General features: G+C 41.6%; 1 protein-coding gene across 7 annotated transcripts in view; it reads right to left on the reverse strand.

The window, feature by feature from the left end:
* Window positions 1-24,231, reverse strand: part of KCNIP1 (potassium voltage-gated channel interacting protein 1) — a 685,047-nt gene that overhangs the window by 26,477 nt on the left and 634,339 nt on the right. For all 7 annotated transcript variants that reach the window (XM_083181772.1, XM_083181773.1, XM_083181771.1 and 4 more), the window contains 2 exons: window positions 7,594-7,664; window positions 3,066-3,173 (listed from right to left, as the gene is read on the reverse strand). In XM_083181772.1, coding sequence (XP_083037898.1) covers window positions 3,066-3,173; window positions 7,594-7,664 — 179 coding nt within the window. The remainder of the gene's footprint in view (window positions 1-3,065; window positions 3,174-7,593; window positions 7,665-24,231) is intronic.

Below are 24,231 nucleotides of genomic sequence, written 5' to 3' on the forward strand. Positions count from 1 at the left end.
AAATGACATAGCCTACATCTGTATTTTATTAGCATACTGATAGAGCCATCCTCATCTAGCCCTTTAATATGATTAACTGAGTAATAGGATTACACTGCTAATCCCCTACTCTATTGTTCTATGTACTGTATTGCAGCTGAGAACAATAGGCCTTGGCTCACCATGGCTATACAGAGAAGGCTGGCTGGGGAGGGCTCCATCTGTATTTAAGGGATTCCTGTGTAGGGATGGCCATCGTTGCCATTGCCATCGATGGTTGCCATCTATGGCAATTCTGCAACTGGCCATCGATAGTGCTAAACTATGCTATGGATGACCATCAATATTTTTACATATCGATGGTCATCCATTGTCTTTGTTTGATTGGCCTGTGGGCCAATCAAAACACGGGGGCGGGGCTTCGTGAGTGTCGGGGGCGGAGCTATGCTCCGTGTCCCGGCATTTAAAAAAAAAAACCAGCAAAACATTGTTTTTTTTTTCTGTTCCATCGATGGAGGGAAACCATCTGGTTCTCCCCCATCGATGGCTAAAGTATTCGACATCGGCCATGAACCTTCGATGATTTCAAATCATCAATGGTCGATGGCCATCCCTATTCCTGTGCAACTTGCCCCACCCCCACCCTCCAGCAGTTAGTTGTACTTTTTTATTGGGCACCTACAGTATATCTTGGAGGCATCTAGGCTTTCTGTTATTTCCCAGGAGCAATTTATAAAAAGAGTATATTGAGCAACACCCCCAATACGGTCACATAATGTAATATAAGGTGGTCATACACATTTACGATATGGCCCTTTGTCTCACGGTTTAGACCCATCGAGCTGTTAAATTGAGTGAAAAGTGCCATATCGTATGTGTTTAACCACCGGATCTGATCCGATGTACGGTTCCGTGTGCCACGGATCGGATCCGGAGATCACCAGGGCTGTAGGCATCTTTACGTCCAAACTTTAATATGCTCATCCTGTTGAACAAATAGATAACTTTTGCAGAGTCATATGTAAAATGATTTTGCCGCTACAATACTCCAGTCATTAACGGATTTAATTTATAATTCACTTTCTAAACATATGGAGAGCAGGTGTAGCATTACTTAATACTGTATGCATGAGATATATCACAGATACATGGCAAATATGATATACAATGAACTGGTGTTTGGGCATTAGGGGACACACATGGCCCTTTTGTGGCATCTGCTCTATCATTAAATATAGATCTATAATTTATTTAAGAAATCAGTAATGCACACTTTTAGTGTGTTTTCCAGTGTATTGTGTGAGGTTCCATAACAACTGCCTGCAGTGCTCAACCGGTTCCTGCAGTGCTCTGACTGCCATTGCTGTTTAAGTTACTGCTTTCCAGCTGCTGCTTTTGTCTCTCTTCACTAGTTACCGTTGATGTCAACTCTTGATAGGTTTCCATGTGTGCGTTGTCCAATTGAGGGATGGTGGCACATAATCCAGTGGCGTAGCTAAGTTTTGGGCGCCCCCCTGCCATTAGGGGGGGGCGCGCCCATACCCACCCCCCCCCCCCCCGACGCCGCCCCGTCAAGCACCCCCCCCCCGGCCGCCCCGTCGCCCCGCTGCCTATGCTAACCCCCTCCCACGCAGTCTTACCTATCGCGCTGCGCTGGTCCCGGCGGCTCCGTTCTTCTGCTGAGGACCACCACAAAATGGCCGCCCCCATACAGCAGACAGTTTCAGAGAACAGTGTGCTATATGGGGGCGGCCATTTTGTGGTGGTCCTCATCAGAAGAACGGAGCCGCCGGAACCAGCGAGATACGTAAGTCTGCGGGGGATTGGGGGGGGGGGTAACTATAGCACCGCAGCCCCGGCGCCCCCACATGCACAGCGCCCCCCCGCGGTGGCGGGGGCTGCGGTGCTATAGTTACGCCCCTGACATAATCTCTCCCTTGTGGCAATAATGATCTAACTACTGAATAGATGTTGACTGCTCTTTTGACTTTATTCCCCCTCACCTCTTCCAGTTCATTTCTCCTTAAGCCAGCTCCTACGTTGCCCAGCTGGTGAATCTATCCTTTCTTCCGGTATCTTGCCCTAGTTTCCCCATTCTAAAGAAACCTTCTCTTGGACAAACTGTTCGCTCTATTTATCACCCAAGTCCCTTCTAAGGGACTTGGGTGATAAATAGTTTTAAGTCCCTTAAATAGTTCTAAATCATTTGATTTACAACTGCCTGTCATTAATGACCTCTTCACTACTAATTCCAAGTGCATCTACTCTTGACTGTACTTATCGTTCTCAACATCACAATAGCCTGTAACATCCACACACCCTGAAAGTCCTCCAGTTCAGACTCTGTGACAACGCATTGTCCTGTTTCAACTTGTATCTGTCCTATTGCTTATTCTATCTCCACAAGTACCTTTATTTCCCTCCTCATTCCCATTGGCCTACCACAAGGTTCTGTAATTATCCCCTCTTCTTCCTTTATACCTCTCTTTCGACCTCTAATATCACTGAGAAACTGATGACTCACAACTTTTCATCTCCACCCCTGACCTCTTACCCTCTGTCATCCCTTTGCATCACCAACTATATATTCTTAATTCCCCTCCCCCTTCGCCTTTAAAGTCCTTCCTTCTACACACATACATTATTCCTCTCAATAGACAACACACCCCTCTTCTCCCATTCAAAACCTTTTTTACATAATAAGGAGACAATGGGTGAAATGTAATAGGGTGAGAGAAACTGAAAGTGAGAAATTTGGTGAGAAATTTCAAGGTTTTTTTAAAGCGGCAATCATTTACACTGCAAAACCAGTTTGATTTTGCAGTGTAAATGATTGCCGATTTAAAAACACTGGAGATTTCTTACCAAATCGATCAATTTCTGATTCTCTCATCCTATTACATTTTACCCAATATCTAGACAGCATATATTTATTACATTTTACAAATGACATTACAATTTGCAACAGCCAGAAATACATAGCTAACAAAATGTATACAAATGAACACAAATACATCTAAGTAAACTAAATACAGAGTAATGTAATTAAGATGCTTTACTTTATCATATTTAATGTTGTCATTTACCTCCTTGTTTATGTATCCATCTTTGTTTATATCATATAGGTTGAAAGTCCACCTTAGTTTTTCATGAATTGTTCCTCTCAACAAAACTGACAAAGCGGCTACAAAATCCTATGAGAAAAATAATACAGTAATCAATGAATAATTTAAAATAATTATTTACTATTTACAAAATGATCGCTCGTAACTCACATTTCAACAACTGTGAAAAGTTATTTAGTAATGGCCGGCATAATTTATTGACTGTAAAAGAAGCAGTTTCATGAAGCAAAGGATGCTGGTAAAAATACACTTGAACTTAAATATTTAAAGCTCACTTAATCTCTTCCCTACCTCTCACTGTTTTAAAATGTGTTGGTGGCAAATATGAAATAATGTAGAGTAACAATGATTAATGTTGATTGTATGATGTTCCTGTGCCATACCTCCCAACATGACCCTCTACAGGAGGGACACATTGCTCTGCTCCTGGACTTTCCTCTTAATGTTTTACTGCCATCACCTGCGTTGCTTCACATCTGTGCTGAACAGGTTAATTGATAAAAAAAGTGCTTCACCTTTTTTATCAATTAACCTGTTCAGCACAGATGTGGGTAATCATAGAATAAGAGCAAAGTCCAGGAGCAGAGTATTGTGTCCCTCCTGTAGAGGGTCATGTTGGGAGGTATAGCATGCTGTGGAAACAAGTACCCACAGCATGTGAACATACCTCCCAACATGACCCTTTCCAGGAGGGACACATTTAGGGTTACCAACTCATCCCTTTAATCCGGGACACATATTAATTACACAGGTTCTGTGGCAGTTTAAAACCATGTGAAATGAAGTCTTGGGTGTGGTAGTTTAAAACCAGGTGAAATCCAGCCACAGAACCTGTGTAATTAATATGTGTCCCGGATTAAAGGGATGAGTTGGTCACCCTAGATGCAATGCTCTGTTTCTGGACTTCCCTCCTAATTTATGACTACCATCACCTGTGTGGAAACACCTTTCTTACACATGAACCTGTTTAAAACAGGTGATGGCAATCATACATTAAAAGGGAAGTCCAAGAACAGAGCATTGTGCCCCTCCTGGAGAGAGTCGTGTTGGGAGGTATACTATGCACCATATGGATTTTGGCCCAGGTGCCCAGATGGAAGCAGGAGGAAACCAGATATAACAGAGGGACGGCACTCACGGACATAATGAAAAAAACAATTTCTGTACACCAGACCCAGGGGCAAACGCAGGATTTTCAGAAGGGGGTTTCCAGAGGTGCGGAGCAAAGTACGGAGATGGACACTTAGGTGACCCAGTATATGTTTTGATGTCCCGCGGGTGGTAGGGGGTATTATATCAACCGCTCAGCATGTAGGGCCTGGATCAGTAATTTCCACTAATTACCCCTTTACTGCACAGATGGTGGGAGAAGGGGGCATTGGGCTGAATGAAGGGGCCCTGATATATAACTTCCAGGGTGGTAGGGGATGTTTAATATGCAGAGGAGGGGTGTATAGTGGAGTGGGCTTATTATTTATAATTTTCTGGTGGGAGGACAACTTGCTTGACTGCAGATATCTCCAGTTTCCGGAAATACATTTCTTAGATTTTAATGGAATTAAAAACTAGAGAATCCCACCTATCAAATGGTGTTGGGGATGAGGGGATCAGAGTTCAGGAGGCAGAGCAATCTGCCAACGAGTATATAAAACTACATACCAGGTGTGTGGAGCTGGAGCAGTAACCAGCTGCTTGAAGGCTGATATCTCTGGTTCTGGGAACAGTAGAGACAAGTTTCTAGTGTCCTTCAAAGGGGGAGAGTCACAGATTTTGGAATATATCCTCAGAAAAACTCTACGTCAGACAGAACCTGAAAGATCTGACTGGGAACAGCAATTAACAGGCTTGGATGGGGACCACTGCTTTGAAGTCAGATATCTCCGGTTCCCAAGGTCCGATTTTAAAAATTCTTGTACTCTTGGAAAGAGGGGACCCTCAGCTTTCAGACAATGGCCCTTAGATTCCTGGGGGGGGTTTCTGGGTACTCGGAAACCCCCCCTGCGTGCGCTACTGAGATCTCAGATCAACGTTTCAGTTTTAATAACCTTTTTCATGATCAAGAAAACAGTTATTAAAACCGAACTGTTGATCTGAGACCTGATGTGTAGTTAAAAAAAAAATGTATTCAAGTTCCGTGAGTGTCAGAAAGACACATCCCCTCGATTGTGCCCCTATGCCGGATAAATCATTCCATGGTCGCTGACCATGGAATGATTTCTCCAGGGCTCATAAATATACGTCAGTGGAGACTGACCAAAGACTTTGGCTTCCTGCCAAAGACAGGACGGGCAGCTGACGTCATGTGACACTCCCCGGAACACCTGCATACCCATGAAACACTGAGCATTCCCATGGGCACGACCCAAATCTGCTGCCCCACGCCCCTGACCCTCATTGCTATGTGCGAACGGCCCTGTGACATTGTTTATCACCATGGCCATTTCCCATAGTGGACCTGCACATGTGCACAAAAGACCTTGCGCATGCACAGTCCACCAACCATCGGAATGGGACCGAATTCGGCCCGTTCAAACAAACTAGAATGACGGACATTAATCCTTATTTATAGCACATATTTCAAAATACTATCATACCCAGGATTCAAAGGCATGACCTTCAATAATGCAGTCAGACAGCTTACTCAGGACACTATTTGCTCCTACATGGGAACAACTGTATTAGATAATTTTGAAATGTGTGCCTTAAATAAAAGAGTGTGTGATTGAAGGTGCTTAGGCACATAAGCAGGAGATAGGGCAAAAGAGTTTGTTGTTTTGCAGTAGCCTGTGCGGTGGCATATGTTGTACCACCCTAGTTACGCCCTGCCAGGTGGCACTGCAGCAGAGGGAGGAAGATTCAGGGCAAATTTGAGGAAGAATTACTTCACAGAAAGAGTAGTAGATAAGTGAAATAGCCTCCCATCAGAGGTGGTAGAGGCAAATACAGTAGATCAATTTAAACATGCTTGGGATAGTCATATTGATATCCTTATAAAGCAATAAGGATCAAACATGGTTTGAGGTAACATGTTTAAAAAAGGGGCAGACTAGATGGGCCAAGTGGTTCTTATCTGCCGTCAAATTCTATGTTTCTATGTATCTGCAGGGGGCCATTCCATGCACCTAGCTAGTCACATAAATGGATCATGGAGCAGAAGCAGTGCCGCCCAAAGGGGTTTGCACTCCATGCAGCAGCACCAATGCTAGTTATTGGTCTGACTATGCAACGTGCTGGCTCATTGCCATAACTGCATAATTACCAGTTACTGTAAAATACAAACAATTCAAAAATTGTATCTATAATCAATGTTCCAGTTTCTTTTTTTAATAGCGGAATTAATGGCAATCTCACACCTGAAAAAATACGCTGGAAAAAAATAATGCTGGTGTGTTTATTGGGTGAGCAGTGCGGTTGTGACTGATAAAATATTTAGCTACACTTCAAAACATTGTTGTGGTTGAGCACTACTGTGCATTTGATACATCAGATACACATGAGAATTTGTTACATACATAGTTACATAGTAGGTTACATAGTAGGTAAGGCTGAAAAAAGACTTGCGTCCATCTATTTCAACCTGGTATAGATATCCATTGCTGATTTGGTAGGTTCTGATATTTTACAGACAGATTATATTTCTTATTTGTACCCATGGATGTTTTTCTCCAGTAAATGTTTGTCCAACTTTGCCTTGAATGCATTTAATGAGCCAGCCGTTACCACCTCTCTGGGAAGAGAGTTCCAGAGTTTGACTGTTCTGACCGTAAAGAAATTCTTTCTACTAGCTGAATGAAATCTTTTTTCTTCTAATCTATACTCATGCCCTCGTGTCCTAGATTCCTTTCTAGTAGAAAAGGGTGTGTGACCTTATATTGGCCCTTGATATACTTGTACATGTTGAGCATGTCCCCCCTTAAACGTCTCTTTTCCAATGTAAATAGTCCCAAATTGCTTAATCTCTCCCCGTAGCTTAAATTCTCCATTCCCCTAATAAGCTTTGTTGCTCGCCTTTGGACTTTTTCTTATTCTATGATATCCTTTTTATAGTGTGGGGCCCAGAACTGCACTCCGTACTCGAGGTGAGGTCTCACCAATGCTTTATATAGTGGCATAATTACCCTTGAGTCCCTAGTTTCCATTCCCCTATTAATACATGCCAGAATTTTGTTGGCCTTTTTTGTAGCTACATTACAATGGGCACTACATCCCAGTTTGCTGTCTATTTGGACTCCTAGATCACCGTGTACACAGATACAGTAAATAGTTTACCGTATATACTTGAGTATAAGTCGACCCGAATATAAGCCGAGGCACCTAATTTTACAACAAAAAAAAACTGGTAAAACTTATTGACTCAAGTGGGACCCTCACTCGAGTATAAGCCGAGGGGGGCTTTTTCAGCATAAAAAATGTTCTGAAAAAGTAGGCTTATACTCAAGTATATATGGTACCTACTACAGTGTTGCTAACAAAGCCGCAGTATAATTACCTCAAACTTGACCGATCCAGATTGTGCAGCGTCAAATGCATTAAATAGATAATGTGCATACATGCTGGCATCTGTCAAAATATAGAAATATAACAATAACAGGTTACTACCATGCTTGTGTAATAATATTACCTACTTACAGTAAAAAATATATTATAAATCAAACATACATTGTATATACTTACATTAAACATATATTACAAATAATATAAAAGGACATATTACATACCTATTTTAGAAATGATAAACAAGTATATGAGTATTTAATACAGTGGTTCTCAACCTCGGTCGTCCGGACCTCCCAACAGTACCCATTTCCAGGTCTCCACACAGAATCACAAGTGAAGTCATTAGCCCTACCTGTGGATCTTTTAAAATGTGTCAGGTAATAATGATTGCACCTGTGCACCTGCAGGGTGACCTGGAAAACGTGAACTGTTGGGGACCGAGGTTGAGAACCACTGATTTAATACATGTAACCAATCATGTGGGGCATGAACCTACAATGCTGCTAAAGGATGAATCGGTTGGCCGCCTAGATGACTGGTCCAAAATTTAATAAGTGTTCTGCACAAACAACATATGCATACACACTTACTGTCTGTGAATGACGTCATGCACAGATGCATCGGTGTACACTCTGACGGCTGTGATGTCATTAGTCATCTGTAGAATATTATATATTGCACGGTGTGTAGCAACCCTAGAGTCTACAGGTCACAGCCACCCAGAATTTAAAGCACAGGGTTGCCTACTTTATATAAAGTTATTATTACAGAAATAATGGTCAGTTTATGGTCTGTGGTCAGGGCTCCCTCAAGCAGGCTCAAGGTTTACAAGCAAACCATTGGAGTCTGGAACAAGCTAGGCCAATCTTAGATGATCAGTCAACCAATAATTAAACATGAGAAATAAAATCAGCCTGTTGTCCAGTGACAACAAATTCAGCTACTGAAAAAGAGATAATGAAATATCAGTGGGATGTGCCTGAGCGCTCACTCACCAGTCACTAGGAGGGCCTAGCATGCTCACCCTTACTGTATGTGAACACAGTGCCTGAGGTGTCAGGAATGCAAGAACTGATCAACCATAACACAGATCTGTAACTCCCCATAACTGTGGAATAATAGGTGCTGTGTATTCCAGTTAACCAGGGGTTAATATACCTCAGCACCAGGCAAAGCTCAGCCCTAAGGAGTTAAACCCAGGCAGGCTGGAGTGTGACAGGAAGAGAGAGGTCAGAGGTGACCTGAGCCAGCAGTGTGAGAGAGGAGGAAAGGCAGAGCACATGAAGAGGAGACTTCTCCTGCAGCTGAGTGACACTGTGCATAAGGAGTAAGCAGTGTAGCCTGTGAGCGTGTGGAGAACTCCTGTATAGAGAGAGAGGAGGACAGCAGTGTGGCATCTGTGACCCCTGACCTGCCAGATGCTTGAGCAGCAGGGAGGTCCAGCAATGAATGACAGCCCGGCCTGTGAGAGAAGGAGCCAGTCGGGCAGCGTGCACAGTCCAAGAGAATACAGCAGCTCAAGGCCCAGCAGACAGCAGAGTCTGGACACCAGAGAAGGCAGGAGGCAGAGACTGGTCGGAACCAGCACCAGCGGCAGCTACAGGTACACTACTGAACAATGCCCCCACCTAGCACACCCTGTTAGGTTGCCTGCCCGACACCTAGTACAGCCAGCGGCCCTGTGTAGCTGAGTGCGGCAACGCTGAGGCGCCCGCACTAGCATTCCCTGGAGGGTACACAGCACCAGAAAGAACCCATCTATCCCCAGCTGGAGCTGGCATCCTACACCAGGTACTCTAAGTCCTACCCCTTGAGGCCCTTTTCCTCATGCCTTTCTCATTTCCCAGGACCACTGATGGAAGTCACCCCTGAGGTTTAATTCTGCATTGCCCTGTTTAGTGGGAGACAATACACCAGGAGTTTTCCTAGTGGATGGGATTACAGTGATAGAGTAACAGTGCCACCCGGTGGACAGAGGGTGGAAACATGGTCCTCATGCAAAAGAGAGAGTGGGACTAACCCTAGTTACTGAGTGATTTCGTCCCTGGACTCAAGCCCTGTGCACGGGCCCTTTGTGGGATTTACCGGCTTAACCGATAGAGTGTACCCGGGTACTTAGATTTAGTAACATTGTGATGTTATGCTTAATGTTGAAAAGGCCTGTTTAGTGTAATATAGTGTGTGGCTACGCTCATTCGTATTCGGTGGTATTGCTGCTCCCAAGTGTAAACAGTGCATCGAGCCGGTCTGCAGTATGTCGGGCCTTACTCAGTAAGAAGCAGTCCTTCCCAACCGCAGTGATACCACGAATATCGAATGACCCAGGGTTACCGGTAACTCTATTGTCTTGTTATCGTATGTTAGGTTTGCACGTAGACGGTTGAATTCATTGTTGAGGTATATGTATACCGCGAATTGCATTGCACTTATAGTATTGTGATACTGTTGAACTACTGTCACTTTTGTGCGTAAGGGAAGGTCGGCGTTGTTAGTGGCCGTCCCAGTAATAAAAGGTTAACGTTGTTTTTGTGTCAACTGGTCTGTATCACCATCCTGCATCACGAGAAGACTCCAGACTAGGATCCGTGAGATCGGAGAAACATGACCCTCCCTGCATCCCTCAAGGTAACCCTTCTCAGGTGTTTACAGATCCATATTACACAGTTCTACAGTTATATTACAACTATACTCGTAAATCTACTTTATTTCTGAAAACATACAATATGAAAACTAACAATACTCCATCATTTATTTATACTACACTAGCTGCAGCCCTCGGCTCCAGGGCCAGGGCAGGCTATTCTTGATTGGATTAAACTCCAGACTTTCATATTCATGAGAAGACTGGTGAGTGCTGTTTTTCCCTTTTTTGAGATTTTTGGGTACAGGATACCACCGCACTCGCCATTCCTATGAATGGGGTGCAAACAACACTTGCTATTCCCAGGTTGGGATGTAGTGGCCTGTGACCACATGCTCTAATAAATACAAATACAGGGGGCTCAGCACTCACCATAATAATTGTCATTATGGACCTAGCATCCTATAGAGAGGAAGGATTACGCCAGCTTAATGATGGCGTGACATATAAAAAACTTAAAAATGACCCTTCTAATAACATCTTTAAACAATATCAAAATTTAATCATGCACCATTTCGAAACAGGGACCATAAATAAAAATGTTAAAGAGTTCTTAATTAATGAGAATTATTCTATCCCTGTACTATACCTTTTGCCGACGGTGCATAAAAATACCGAAAAACCCCCGGGCAGGCCTATTGTGGCAGCCACTAATTCCATTACAGCCAACCTCTCGGCCTATATAGATCACCAATTACAACCCCTGGTAATTAGGGAAAGATCACATTTAAAAGATACAAAAGATGCTTTGAATCGACTGTCAGGGATTGAGTGGGGTGATGATCACTATCTAGTGACAGCAGATGTGTCATCACTGTACACTATAATCTCACACAGACTGGGAATAGAGGCCACTAAAAATACTCTATCAAGAACCAATATGGATGAAGGGATGTGTAATTTTATTATAGAAGGTATCACCTTTATTTTAAAGAACAATTATTTTAATTTTGACAGTGTTTTTTACAAACAAATTGTCGGTACCGCCATGGGCACCAGTTTCACGCCCAGCTATGCCAATTTGTTCATGTCCAGATGGGAGGAGTCGAATGTCTGGGCAGGACATGGCTGGGTTGCGAACCTGGTGCACTGGTGGCGGTACATTGACGATATTATTTTTGTTTGGCAGGGGAGTGAGAATGACCTTCAAGATTTCTGTTCTCATTTAAACAATAATGAGGCAAATATTGTTCTTACTTTTGAAATTAGTAGAGAGTCAGTTACATTTCTGGACCTAAAAATTGATATCATGGAGGGGAAGATAGAAACCAGTACCTTCAGTAAACCCACCGACTGCAACACATACATACACAGAAGCAGCAACCACTTACCAATTTGGCTTGAAAACATCCCCAAGGGACAATTTACTCGTCTTAGACGAAATTGTTCCACAAAGAACAAATATGAAGAACAAGCCAAAACCATGGTACAGAATTTTGGGAATAAAGGATATGCTGTCAATGCATTAGAAAAGATTGCAGAACATGTGGGAGAAATAGAAAGAAACACGCTTCTATCTAATACTGACAAAAAAGATCGAAAGAACAATTACACAATAGCATTCAATACCCATTATAATAAAAGGTACAAACAAATCGAAAGAATAATAAGAAGGTACTGGAATATTCTATTAAAGGATGAGTTGTTACAGAAAACCCTGCCCCCTAAGCCTATTTTTATATATAGAAAGGCGCCCACTTTAAAGTATAGATTAGTATCCAGTGCATTGCACATGGATGGTAAACGTTTTTTTACCCAGAAATAAAGGGTTTTATCGATGTGGGGATTGCAAGATGTGCAAAGCATGTAAAAGTCCAACTTCCAAATACACGGATCTCGATATTAACGGAATTCCAGTGAAAATCAGAGCTTTTATTACATGCCACACAAACTACGTCATCTATGTTATCGTATGCACATGTAATTTGGCATACGTAGGAAAAACCAAACGCCAAGTAAAAATTAGGTGGGCCGAACACATACGAAACATCCTTAATGGAAACCCCAATCATCCTTTCTCCATGCATTTTAAAGAAAAACACCAGTGCAGAACAGATGGTATTAAAATGTTCAGCACCATTGCATGGATTAAGGATGATTGGCGTACCAATAATAGAGAAATTCGCCTAGCCAAAACTGAAATGAGGTTTATATATGATCTCAAAACTCTAGCTCTAAGGGGTTAAATTGTGAGTTTGAATTGAGATGGTTTTTATGATCATAGTTTCTGTTTTTGTTTTCATAAAAATCTTTTTACATTATTGTATAATATTGTTATTTTATTGTTGTAAGTGCATATTATATGTAAATAAGGTGTGATGGGGTTAGATCTTTTGATATCAGATCTGCCAAATATACTTTCAAATGTATTTTCTAACCTTTTCAGCCATTTGCCCTTACATGTGCCCACAACCAATATGGCGCCCGTAACATCTATTTCGCATATACGGAATTAATAGGGACAGCCTTTCAGCAATATGGCTGCGCCGCACTTTAATACCTGCAGGCGGACCCATAGACGCAAGGCATAGTTGCCTAACGTCGGGTTCAGCGGGGACACGTCTATCCCTTAAACGGATATGACGCATACGAACTTCCGGTTTCCTGGGCTTATATTCCAGGCTGTTTATACCGGCATTTGTGTGGATCTGCGGACACGATCAGAGTGTCCCCACAGGACCGTTTTGGATATCCACATATCTACAGACCTAGAACGTCTGGTAAGCCCCCCCATATATGCACTTGCACTTTATTTACTGCATAGTATTTTTATATGAGTATTTTTTTTATATGGGAATTTTTGTTATATCATCCTTCCCTTATATGTTTAAACTTATTGTTTACAGATCTTGAAAAAGGCACCTCAGCGTGCCGAAACGCGTAGAAACTTAGTGTCTGGTCAAAATTCATGTAAGCAGCAGAGCTTGTGGAGCAGTATTTGGCAGTATCTGGTACCATATTCTATACCCGGGTTACATCTTATATGGTAGAAAGGCTGTCATCATATCATCCCTGCCCTGCTGTGATTTTTAAAGAATAAAAGAAATTTGCTTTCATCGTGACTGTTGGAGTCATATCTGGAAAAGATACCTTTATGAGAGTTCACACACCCTGTCTTGTGTAAGCATACATGTGAGCACAGTCCCTATAAACACGAGTGGGGTGACCCTATAAATCGCTTTGGATCTCTTTGGAAATCTTGGGAACACGCTCTCTGTTCTTCTAGATCCCACTGGGAAAGGAAAGAAATAACCAGTGTTTATATATCATTGATTCGTATATTCTTTTTCTGTCTCTCCATATATTCGGAATGGTGTGAAACGAGAGAGAAGAAAAAGAATCTAAATCCTTTCAAGGATCACCTACTTTTACATGGACTTTTAAGCGCACGTGAGACTTCTCTTTTCTGTTGTAGTATTGTCTTTCTGAGGTCCGGTGACCTCATTTTGAAGTATCATATGCAGCTCTAAAGTTTGCAGCGCCTGGAGTGGAATTCCCCTTTTTCGAAAAAAACTCACCATAATAAACTAACTCACCTTAATATACAAATAATCATATAAATAAATAATGGGGTTTTAGTTCATGAATTGATCAATGCATTTAAGCTTGCAGCCCATCGCCAAAGGACCCCATTTCACTGCAAGTCCTACACTAGCAACTGGTCTCTTAAGAGCCTGCAACTGCTGACACATCATAGCTAAAATTAACATGTGATTTTTTTCTGATTTAGAGCTCACCTGCCAACTACCTTATGGCTTTTAAAGGTGAGACAATCACCTAACACAATAACTGAATTAGAATTAAAGGGGCAGCTGTCACAGATTTCAGATAAACAAGCTTATCTGGGGTGCATGGGGTCTCATACAGTATATATATATATATATATATATATATATATATATATATATATATATATATATATGGAAGGAAAGGTGGTTTTCCAGAGGGCGCTAGCCAATAGTTAGACAGAAAAATACCGGTTTTTACCGTTTATTATAAAAATGAACAGAATCCCTTTACAGGGTATCACAAATGCATAAAACTCATATACATAACAAACAATGATAAAATACTGCTTGATACAACAATTGATGTCTGACGTTTACAATTTCACATGAAGTGATGTTCAGATTTGCGAAGAATAGCCCAACGCGTTTCGTCAGAACCTGACTTCATCAGGGGCAGAAAACATAGCCAGCAGACACTATAAGAGTTCTATACCGATAAAGTTTGAAGGTACAATTTCATATAACGGTCCGTTGAAATTTCAAAACTCGGAAAAATGTAACGTATCTCAGCAAGCAATTTAAAGGAATATTCTCAGCAGGTAGATCAACTGATAGGTCTCACTACAGGTCGAATCAGGTAATGATTGGATCTGATCAAAGTATAGAGAGCCACGGGGAGTAGCTAATGGTGGCGTGGCACCAGAGTAGATAATTGCTTAGTGCTACCAGCAAGTATAGTAGCAGAAGAGCCCAAAATATTTTCACTGACCCTCTCCGTAAGGGAGAAAATGCTCTGCGCTTGGACTTCCCTGGTAATGTAGGATTGCCAATATATATATATATATATATATATATATATATACTGTATGAGAACAAGTGTGGAGTGGCGCACTTCTCAACTTCAGTCCATAATATATTAAACAATGTCCATAACTTGGTGTTATTCTCTTTATTAAAAGTATTTTTCAACAAAACGTGCAGTTTTGACCTAACACGTTTTGCCCAACAAGGGGCTTCCTCAGGGGTATCAGCTTTATAGAATAACGTTGTGGTAAAACTACAAACAGGGTGGAAAGTGTGCGATTCTTTCCTCTAAGCCGAAAGAGAAGGGCACCCAGCCTATACTACTGTCTCAATCGGTTGATAACTGGCCCAAAATGGCCCCGCCTCTGGTAGTAAGAGTTGTTTTGGGGTAATAAATGCGGGTATTCAAGTGGATCGCCAGTTATCTGTTATTGTTTGGAAACAACAGTGATTAAACAAACTGGGTAGACACAAACCGACATAGAGGTAGGAGGGCCCTGCTCACTAGCTGACAATCTAAAGGGTATATATATATATAGATATATATATATAGATATAGATATATCTATATATATATATATATATATATATATATATGTCTAGCATCTGTGCATAACGCTGCCATCTGCTGGCAGCGAGTGAACTACATCTCTCTTACTTTCACACATACAGAAACACAGAGGCAAGGTCGCAGACTAGCTTTCGAAGCTTTTGCTTGGAGTGGGTTTAGCTAGTATAAACTGTTTCTGTACTGTTAGTCCAAATATAATATTTCTTTGTTTAATTCCTATGTGTAGCTATAACTCATTCAAATGTATTTCAATCTTATCCTGTGTTTGTGTTATTTGAATTCACTGAAATCGTGTTGGCTCCAATGACGTTTCGATTGATGTTGCAATCTCCTATACTATAGATGCACTGTGCTCTTATCATCGCATTGGCTATCTTGACAAATATGTACAGTAGCTACTGTAGCTCATTGGTGATTGTTGTTTTGATCTATCAAGGGATACCAACATGTGCTATTTCATTCCATCAGAAGAGCACACAGTCTATCTCCATAAACATTCCCCTCTTATTGCTGCCTCATCCAGTTTATTGATTTGCAACAAACACTTTCTATTACTGTGATTGCTCCTTGTAACCTTATAACTCTGGGGGCTCATCCACCTTCCTGGTTCTCTGCTTTCCCAGCTTATAAAATACAATAATATTTTTGTAGATACTTTATGTCATACCCCAGACTGGCTGTCCCATTGTTTTACCTGTGGTAATGGCTTCCCAGTGTATCTGGATGTGGCCCAGGCTGTGCTGCTGCCAGTAAATGTACTTATTTCCTTTATGTGGTGCTGGTGCAGCTGGGACATTTTGAACCGTATCAGCTGACCGATATTCTACCAATCCTAGACTTGACTCTGTGCAATTGACACCCTTGACTTGGGGGAGCCACTACCTTAGTCTTCTTCCTACTGTGGCTTCCACAGTCCAGTCTGCTGCTGTCTTATTCCCAGTTGTAGTCATTACTACTGGGTGCTCTCCACAGTTTCCAATGTGTTCCTGTGATACTCTCAGTGCCAGTCACTATTACTGGGTGCTCTCCACAGTCTCCAATGCCGGCCCCGGGAGGGACGCGGGAATGTCCCAAAAAAATGGGACATTCCCACGAATAGCGGGACAGTTGCAAGGTATGCTTTAATGGCATTCTTTCTTCATTTATAGACCATGTTGGAACCTAATGCAGAGATTACTAATGACGGGTTACAAAGTGACTTTCTCTTATGCTGTAAGTTATTCTACATTAACAGATGTGGTATAAGTTGACAATGTTTAGGTTGACAAGGTGTACTGTAAGTTGCTCCTGAAAGGTGGACATGCCCAATGTTTTCACTGGAAAAAGGTTGATGTAGAAAAGGTTTATGCGGGAGAAGGCTGTAATGCATTATCATGTTTTTTCTGTGTCAATGTCAGAACCCGAGCGTGGGGACCCCCAATTAGTGTATTGCATCACCTCGTAGGTCTTCCATCACTTACCATGCTTTGGAGCCAGGTGATCCTTTCCCGTTCAAATCAACATGAATAGTAAAGTATCAAAAAGGTAAAAAATTCAAAACAAATCCCAAAAATCTCATGTCAACCTGTTCATGTGTCAACCATAACCAGGTTCACCTATTGTGTCCAGCATATGTCATCGATCTACAGTATTGACTGTGGATGTAGACATTGTCTGTCAGGCAGCCAGATTCCTATAATTAGCAGGCTTGTATAATCTCTGTTTCCAATGTTATGTGTCAGTTGTAAACCTGCATTTGCTTTGGCCCAGCTCCAGTATTTCATGTTTGTCCAGCCCCTGCTGTATCTGGTGCCCACACACTAGAAAGATCTGCGATCATAAGATGTGCGCATAAATTAGCCTTCAAATCTTTTGTCCGATCCGGACAAAAGATTTCAGGCACATCTTTATCAAAGATTTTTCTTAAGATCCCGTGTGCGTTCCTATGGATCTTTTGTTAAATCTTCTGATCTTTTGTGCAGCACGTAAGATCAGAAGATTTAGCAAAAGATTCACGGGAGCGAGCATCAGCCGATTTTCGACCGATTATCTGTAAATATCGGCCGATATATCGGCCGATTTATAGAAAATCGGCCAATCGGCCCAAAAATCGTTCTAGTGTGTGGGCACCTTTAGACCTTGATGCAATTCATCTATTGCAATTCATGTCTTCTGGATAGTGTGATTCCTAACCACAAGCATGTCTCTGTTGTCAGGAACTCCCCTGACAATCATCTCCCCGCTGTGGAAGTTTATCATCTGCAGTATGCATATGACTCCCACACTGAGAAGATGATGATAGGTTTATGCATGGTAGAGTGCACTCTGTAACATTTTGAGGACACTTCACAATGGATCAATTTCCACAAATTATAGAGAATGATTGGCACTTCTTTACTTTCACGGCGCCAGCATGGCGCCGCGCTACTTCCGGGTTACGCTCGCCACAAACTAAGTAAAATAAACGAAGTTAACGCCATGCCAACATGGATAGTTCATACCTCCACTATCCATGTTGGCATGGAGTTGATTTTAATTAGCGTGGCGAGCGTAGCGAGCCACCGAGCCCGCAGCGTGGGCGAGCGAAGCGAGCCCCGCAAGGGGACTCTGACGCGCGGCGTCATGCTGGCGCCGTGAAAGTAAAGAAGTACCGAATGATTTTGCCTGCTATTAATACATATGTTTTACAGCAAGAAGGTCTAAATGTGTTTATATTTTGAATTACATTGTCAGACATGTAATAATATGCAATAACATATTAATATGGCTTTGAAAATCAATAAAGTTTTGTTGCTTCCACTTTACCAACATCTGCTCCCAATAAGTTTGTCAGTGCAAGGACCCATCCTAATCAAACCTTTAATATGATACTTTTGTCTTTGGACTTGATGGTCTTCAGTGGGGTCGATCAGTTAGGTGCATATTGGGCAACCGTATTTTCCACCCCCTCTACCAACACCATCAGGTCTGATATGCTGCACATCAAACCTGACGATATTGCTAGCAACACCATGGACATTCTTTACTAAAGAAAAAATGAAGTAAAAACCTAATTTTTGGTGTTTTTACCTAATTTCTGACTGAACTAAGGAGGTCATTCTGGTTCACACGCAGCACAAACGCTGCCCATCCCCCCTTACACGCCGAATATCCAGGCATGCATGAGAATGGATGTTTAGCATAAAGAAGAGATCATTTGATGGTCGCTGACACTCTCTGGTGTCTTAGATCTGCGTGCTCCCTGTAAGGGAAGAGGGCGACTGACATCTGCTGACGTAAAATCACCAATAAAAACAATTACAATGAAATCCTTAAATAGGAAATATTTCTACACCTACAGTGGCAGACCACTTATTGCATGAATACCATTAAACAATTCCTAACTAATTAATCTTGACTTACTATTATACACAGCACATATTTAGTGATCATGTTGAAGAATTTAATATTCCTCCAATTTACTAATTTGATGTTAATAAATGCATTATGGAAAATGTGATGCAAGTCAGGCGAAGGCTGATGGTAAGCGCAGCACTTCAGTCTCTAATTAGAAGACTTTGCAACTGAAGCTCGTTAGTAAATCATCCATGCAGATAATATTGCTGGAAACGCTGCTTGTTCTTAGGCCAATTAGCCAAGTATTACCATCAAAACCAGCAAATTGGATGAATATTGATCCTGTTTAAAGCCTCCAGGATGATCACTAAATAGTGGACTGTGTGTATAAGTGAGACAAGAAGATTAATTAGTAGTTGTTCGATGTCATTAATGCATTAGGTGGGTTGTAACTCTAGGTATTACATACTTTTATGTTTGGTAAGGAATTAATTAATATGGTTTCTGCTCTTTTTAAAGGATTTAACAATGTGAAATGACTGGCGGTGTTGTTACATAGTTCTGTAATTGTTCCTATACTTATTCCTCACTAGAAAAGTGACTGTACATCTAGAATATTCATATCAGAAGCTGGAACTCATGTCAGAGAATACACCTGCCTGAACTGTCATTTACTCTCTCTCTTTCCCTCTCTACTGGTATCTTCCATCACTTTCCAATGCAGTGATTTACTCCCATTCAAAAAAACAAAACAATACTGACATAGCAAAATAGAAACATAGAATTTGACGGCAGATAACCATTTGGCCCATCTAGTCTGCCCCTTTTTTTACCCTTCAGGTAACCTCAACCCTTTTTAATCCTTATTTCTTTGTAAGGATATTTATATGCCTATTCTACTGTCTTAGCCTCTACCACCTCTGATGGGAGGCTATTCCACTTATCCACTACCCTTTCTGTGAAGAAATTCTTTCTAACATTTCCCTGAACCTACCTCCCTCCAGTTTCAGTGCATGTCCTCGTGTTCTATTACTTATTTTCCTTTGAAGAAAATTTCCCTCCTGTACTATGTTAAAACCCTTGATATATTTGAAGATTTCTATCATGTCCCCCCTTTCCCTTCTCTGCTCCAAACTATACATGTTAAGATCTTTTAGTCTTTCCATGTAAGTTTTGTGATGTTGGCCATGCACCATTTTAGTTGCCCTTCTTTGTACACTCTCTAATGTATTTATATCCTTCTGAAGATATTGGGGCAGATGTATTAAGCCTTAACAAGAGATAAAGATGCAAGGGTGATAAAGAGAGATAAACATCCAGCCAATCAGCTCCTTTCTGACTTTTTTCAAACACAGCCTGTAACATGGCAGTTACGATGTGATTGGTTGGACGTTTATCTCTCTTTATCCTTCTTGCATTTATCTCTTGTTAAGGCTTAATACATCTGCCCCATTGTCTCCAGAACTAGACACAGTATTCCAGATGAGGCCGTACCAATGACCTATAAAGTGGCATTATTACGTCTTTTTTTCTGCTACTGATTCCTCTCCCTATGCAAGCAAACATCTGACTAGCCTTCCTCATTGCTTTGCTACATTGCTTTCCTGCCTTTAAGTCACTTGAAATAGTGACTCCTAGATCTCTTTCCTCCTCAGTAGTTTCCATTATAGTACCCTTGATACTATATTGAGCCTTTGGGTTTTTGAGTCCCAAGTGCATAATTTTGCATTTTTTTAGCATTAAACTGTAGTTGCCATGCTCTTGACCAATTCTCAAGTTTACTTAGATCATCAGTCATTTGATTTACCCCTCCTGGTGTGTCTACTTTTTTGCATATCTTTGTGTCATCTGCAAAAAGGCATACTTTCCCTTCAATGCCATTTGCAATGTCACTAACAAAGATATTAAAGAGAACTGGTCCAAGTACAGATCCCTGGGGTACTCCACTGGTAACATGGAAAGCACTCCATTTACTACAACTGTCTGTTTCCTATCCTGCAACCAGGTTCTTATCCATTTTATTGTTTTATAATCCAATCCCACACTTTCAAGTTTATTTAGCAGCCTGCGATGTGGGACAGGGTCAAATGCCTTACTAAAGTTTAGATATGCCACATCTACAGCCCCCCCTTCATCTAGTATTTTGGTCACGGAGTCAAAAAAGTCAATGAGACTTGTTTGGCATGATCTCCCTGCAGTAAAACCATGCTGTTTTGAATCCTGTAAATTGTTTAATTTAAGATATTTCACTATTCTTTCTTTTAATAGTGCTTCCATTAATTTCCCTACTACTGATGTAAGGCTCATTGGTCTGTAGTTACTTGCTTCTTCTTTGCTTCCGCTTTTGTGCAGTGGAACTATGTTTGCTCTTCTCCAGTCCTCTGGAACTGCACCTCTATCTAGTAACTGGTTGAATAAATCTGTTAATGGTACTACCAATACATATTTTAGTTATTTTAGTATCTTTGGATGCACTCCGTCTGGCCCCATTGATTTATCCACTTTCAGTCTTGAAAGTTCTGTTAGGACTTTCTCCCTAGTAAATGTACTTCCATCTACCTTATTTTTATGACTGTCCTTGCAACTTAACTGTGGTCCCTTCCCTTCTCCTTCTATAGTGAATACGGAGCAAAAGTAATTATTTAGATGATCTGCAATTGCCTTGTCTCCCTCCACCCAAATTCTCAGTGTCTGTTCGCAGTCTTATTATTCCTCCATTTGATTTTCTCCTTTCACTTATATACTTAAAAAAAGTTTTGTTTCCTTTATCTACCGACTGAGCCATTTTCTCCTCAGCTTGTGCCTTGGCACGCCTGATCACTTTCTTAGCCTCCTTGCGTCTGGCAAGATACACTTCTTTGTCGTTATTATTTTGAGTCTGCTTGTATGTCCTAAAGGCCATCTTTTTTGCTTTTACACTAGTTGATACCTCTTTAGTAAACCACACTGGCTTTCTTTTCCTGGTACTTTTCTTAACCCTTTTGATACAAAGGTCCGTTGCCTTTAGTATTGCACTTTTTAATTGTTTCCACCTCTCCTGCACTCAAGTTCCTCCAATCCGCTAATGAATCGCTTAAACATCTCCCCATTTTTGCAAAGTCAGCCTTCCTAAAATCCAACACCTTAGTTTTTGTGTGACTGGATTTGGACCCTGCCATGATACTAAGCCATACTGCTTGATGATCACTGGATCCCAAGTTCTCACCCACATATGTGACCTAACTCACTCTCCTTACTCTGCTTACTCTGCTTACTCTCCTTACTCTCTTTTACACTATCATCCCATTTCTCGGCTCCATGTCAATCTAAGCCACTTGCAAAATTCGCTTACACAATCCTTGCACGCTTTCTTAACTTCCACAACTTAGTGGACCCACTTCAGACATGCTGAGATCTTATTATTAATAGACTGCAAATGCATACGGGCCGTGCACGATGCCCGGCAGCACTGAACGCCTGCTACTTTTTTATTTCCGAGCTGTAACCAAGAAAGGAAATAGGCATCTGGGGGTGGAAATAGGCATCTGGGGGTGGAAACAGGACGATAAGTAAGAGTGCTAAGAAAAAGCCCCAAAAAGCTAGGTGTGCCCAAGCGTTTTAGGGAAGGGAATGTGATGTGAATAATACGCCGGATATACCTACAGTATGTTCATAGTAGCCGCTGTCTCTGGCTACTTTGAGCCTACACTGAGTCGTGCCTAGTGCAAAAATAATTTGTTGGCGAGCCTGTTAAGATTGGTTTTGGACATATTTGCTCGGCTGAGACGTCTTCGCTTGTCATGCACATCCATTCGCACAGCTGGCACATTAATCCACAAGGCTGGATTTTTCTCAAGCGGGGCATCGCCTTAACTGAACCCTGGCCACTGCAAATTCATGGCCATGTGATCAAATCTAGATTAAATCTACATTAGCCCCAAAGTCTTTTCTTGGTTTTCATCCTACCTATCTAATTGCTCTGTCAGTGTTCGCTTCTATGAACCCACATCCTCTCTGCTACCTCTATCAGTTGTAGTATGGCTGGGCTCAGCCTTAGGTCCTCTGATTTTTTGAATCCATGCCATATCTCTTGGCAAAGTAATCAGCTCTTTCAGATTTCAGTATCATCTGTACTCAGATCTACCTATCCTCCCCAGATTTATCACCATCTGCATCAGCCTTGTGTTGTTCACCTTGATGTCATCTCCAAGATGAAACAGAATAATTATATTTAGTCAATTACACAGAATTAATTACACCTAAAACTTTCTAAAAACAGTATTTATTATATATCCAACACCCAGTAGTAGTTACCTATATGATATCTCTGAAAAAGAAAAAATAGCTTTTTGGGGCGCGCCTGGGTGTGATGTTTTTATTCTAGCAGCTCGGTTATGGATAAGAAATTAGGAGTAAGTATAAATAACAAAGCGCTCTTAAAAGGAAGTGTCTTATGGTGTGTACACACGGCCGACATGCCGTGCTATACGAGTCCCGATGCGATCTGATCGCATCGCACGGCATGAAGAGGGCAGCACCGATACCTGTCAGAGGGGACAGGGGCACAGATGGCAGGGGCCGCGGCACAGGAACAGCTTCCCCCCGCGCATACATCAGTGGACACCAACAGACCTCCGCAGTGACCCGGAAGTCTATACGGTGGACTTCCGGGTCACTGCGCATCAGCCCTGCAGCCCCAGGAGAAGCCCCTCTGGCCGCCGGAGCTATGTAAGTATAAAGGCACAGAGACTATATAGTGCAGATCTGCACTATATAGTCTTGGCTGCCCTCACTATGTCGCTGCCGATTTGCGCTCACTCGGGAGCGCGCATCGGCAGCACATCGGGCTCGCAAGCCCTACAAAGTACACAATCGGCTTGTGATATAAAAAATAAATAAAAACTTCAATAAAATAATTGACAAAGAAAAACTAAAACTGTTTAAGCAAAGAGGCGACATAATTCCCTGAAGGGGTCTGAGATGCTGGCCCTTTAAATAGCAAGTTGCAAGGTGTTCTGACTAGGACAGGAATAGTGAAAAAGGTAGTCTATCAAGGGAGACTGAAGAAGAACCAATAGGTTTTTGGGGCACACTTTATATAATGATTTTAAAGATCAATGGATATATAAATGACATGGAATAAAACGTAACTTTTAATATTAAGCTTTGTTTAAAATAAATTGCTATGTATACTTAAATTGACACACCTTGTGTATTTCCTTTGGGGTTCAAAAGACAGATGAAGAACTCCCGCCGATAATTCGGTCTATTATTTAATAATAAGGAATGCACCAAGAGCGAAAATGTTTTGAGATATTGTTTGCCTGTTGACAATTTTATATATAATATAGTGCTGGCAAACCGAATGAGACACAGGTCACAGCCCACCACCACTGCGTTGTCCACTACAGTGTTGGCATTGGTAGGTATCAAATACTCAATGTGGAGAGGAAAAGAAAAAGGGAGGGATAAAAGTAGTTGTGGCTACACCTCTGCGGTACCGACAGGCGTACTAGTTCCAGTAGTTGCATACAGCACTGGATATTCCCTATAGGTCTCCCATACAGGTACTGATCCAGTAGGACAGGAATA

Source organism: Crinia signifera, chromosome 4 (genome assembly GCF_055691185.1).
Source record: "Crinia signifera chromosome 4, ASM5569118v1, whole genome shotgun sequence".
Classification (NCBI taxonomy): domain Eukaryota; kingdom Metazoa; phylum Chordata; class Amphibia; order Anura; family Myobatrachidae; genus Crinia; species Crinia signifera.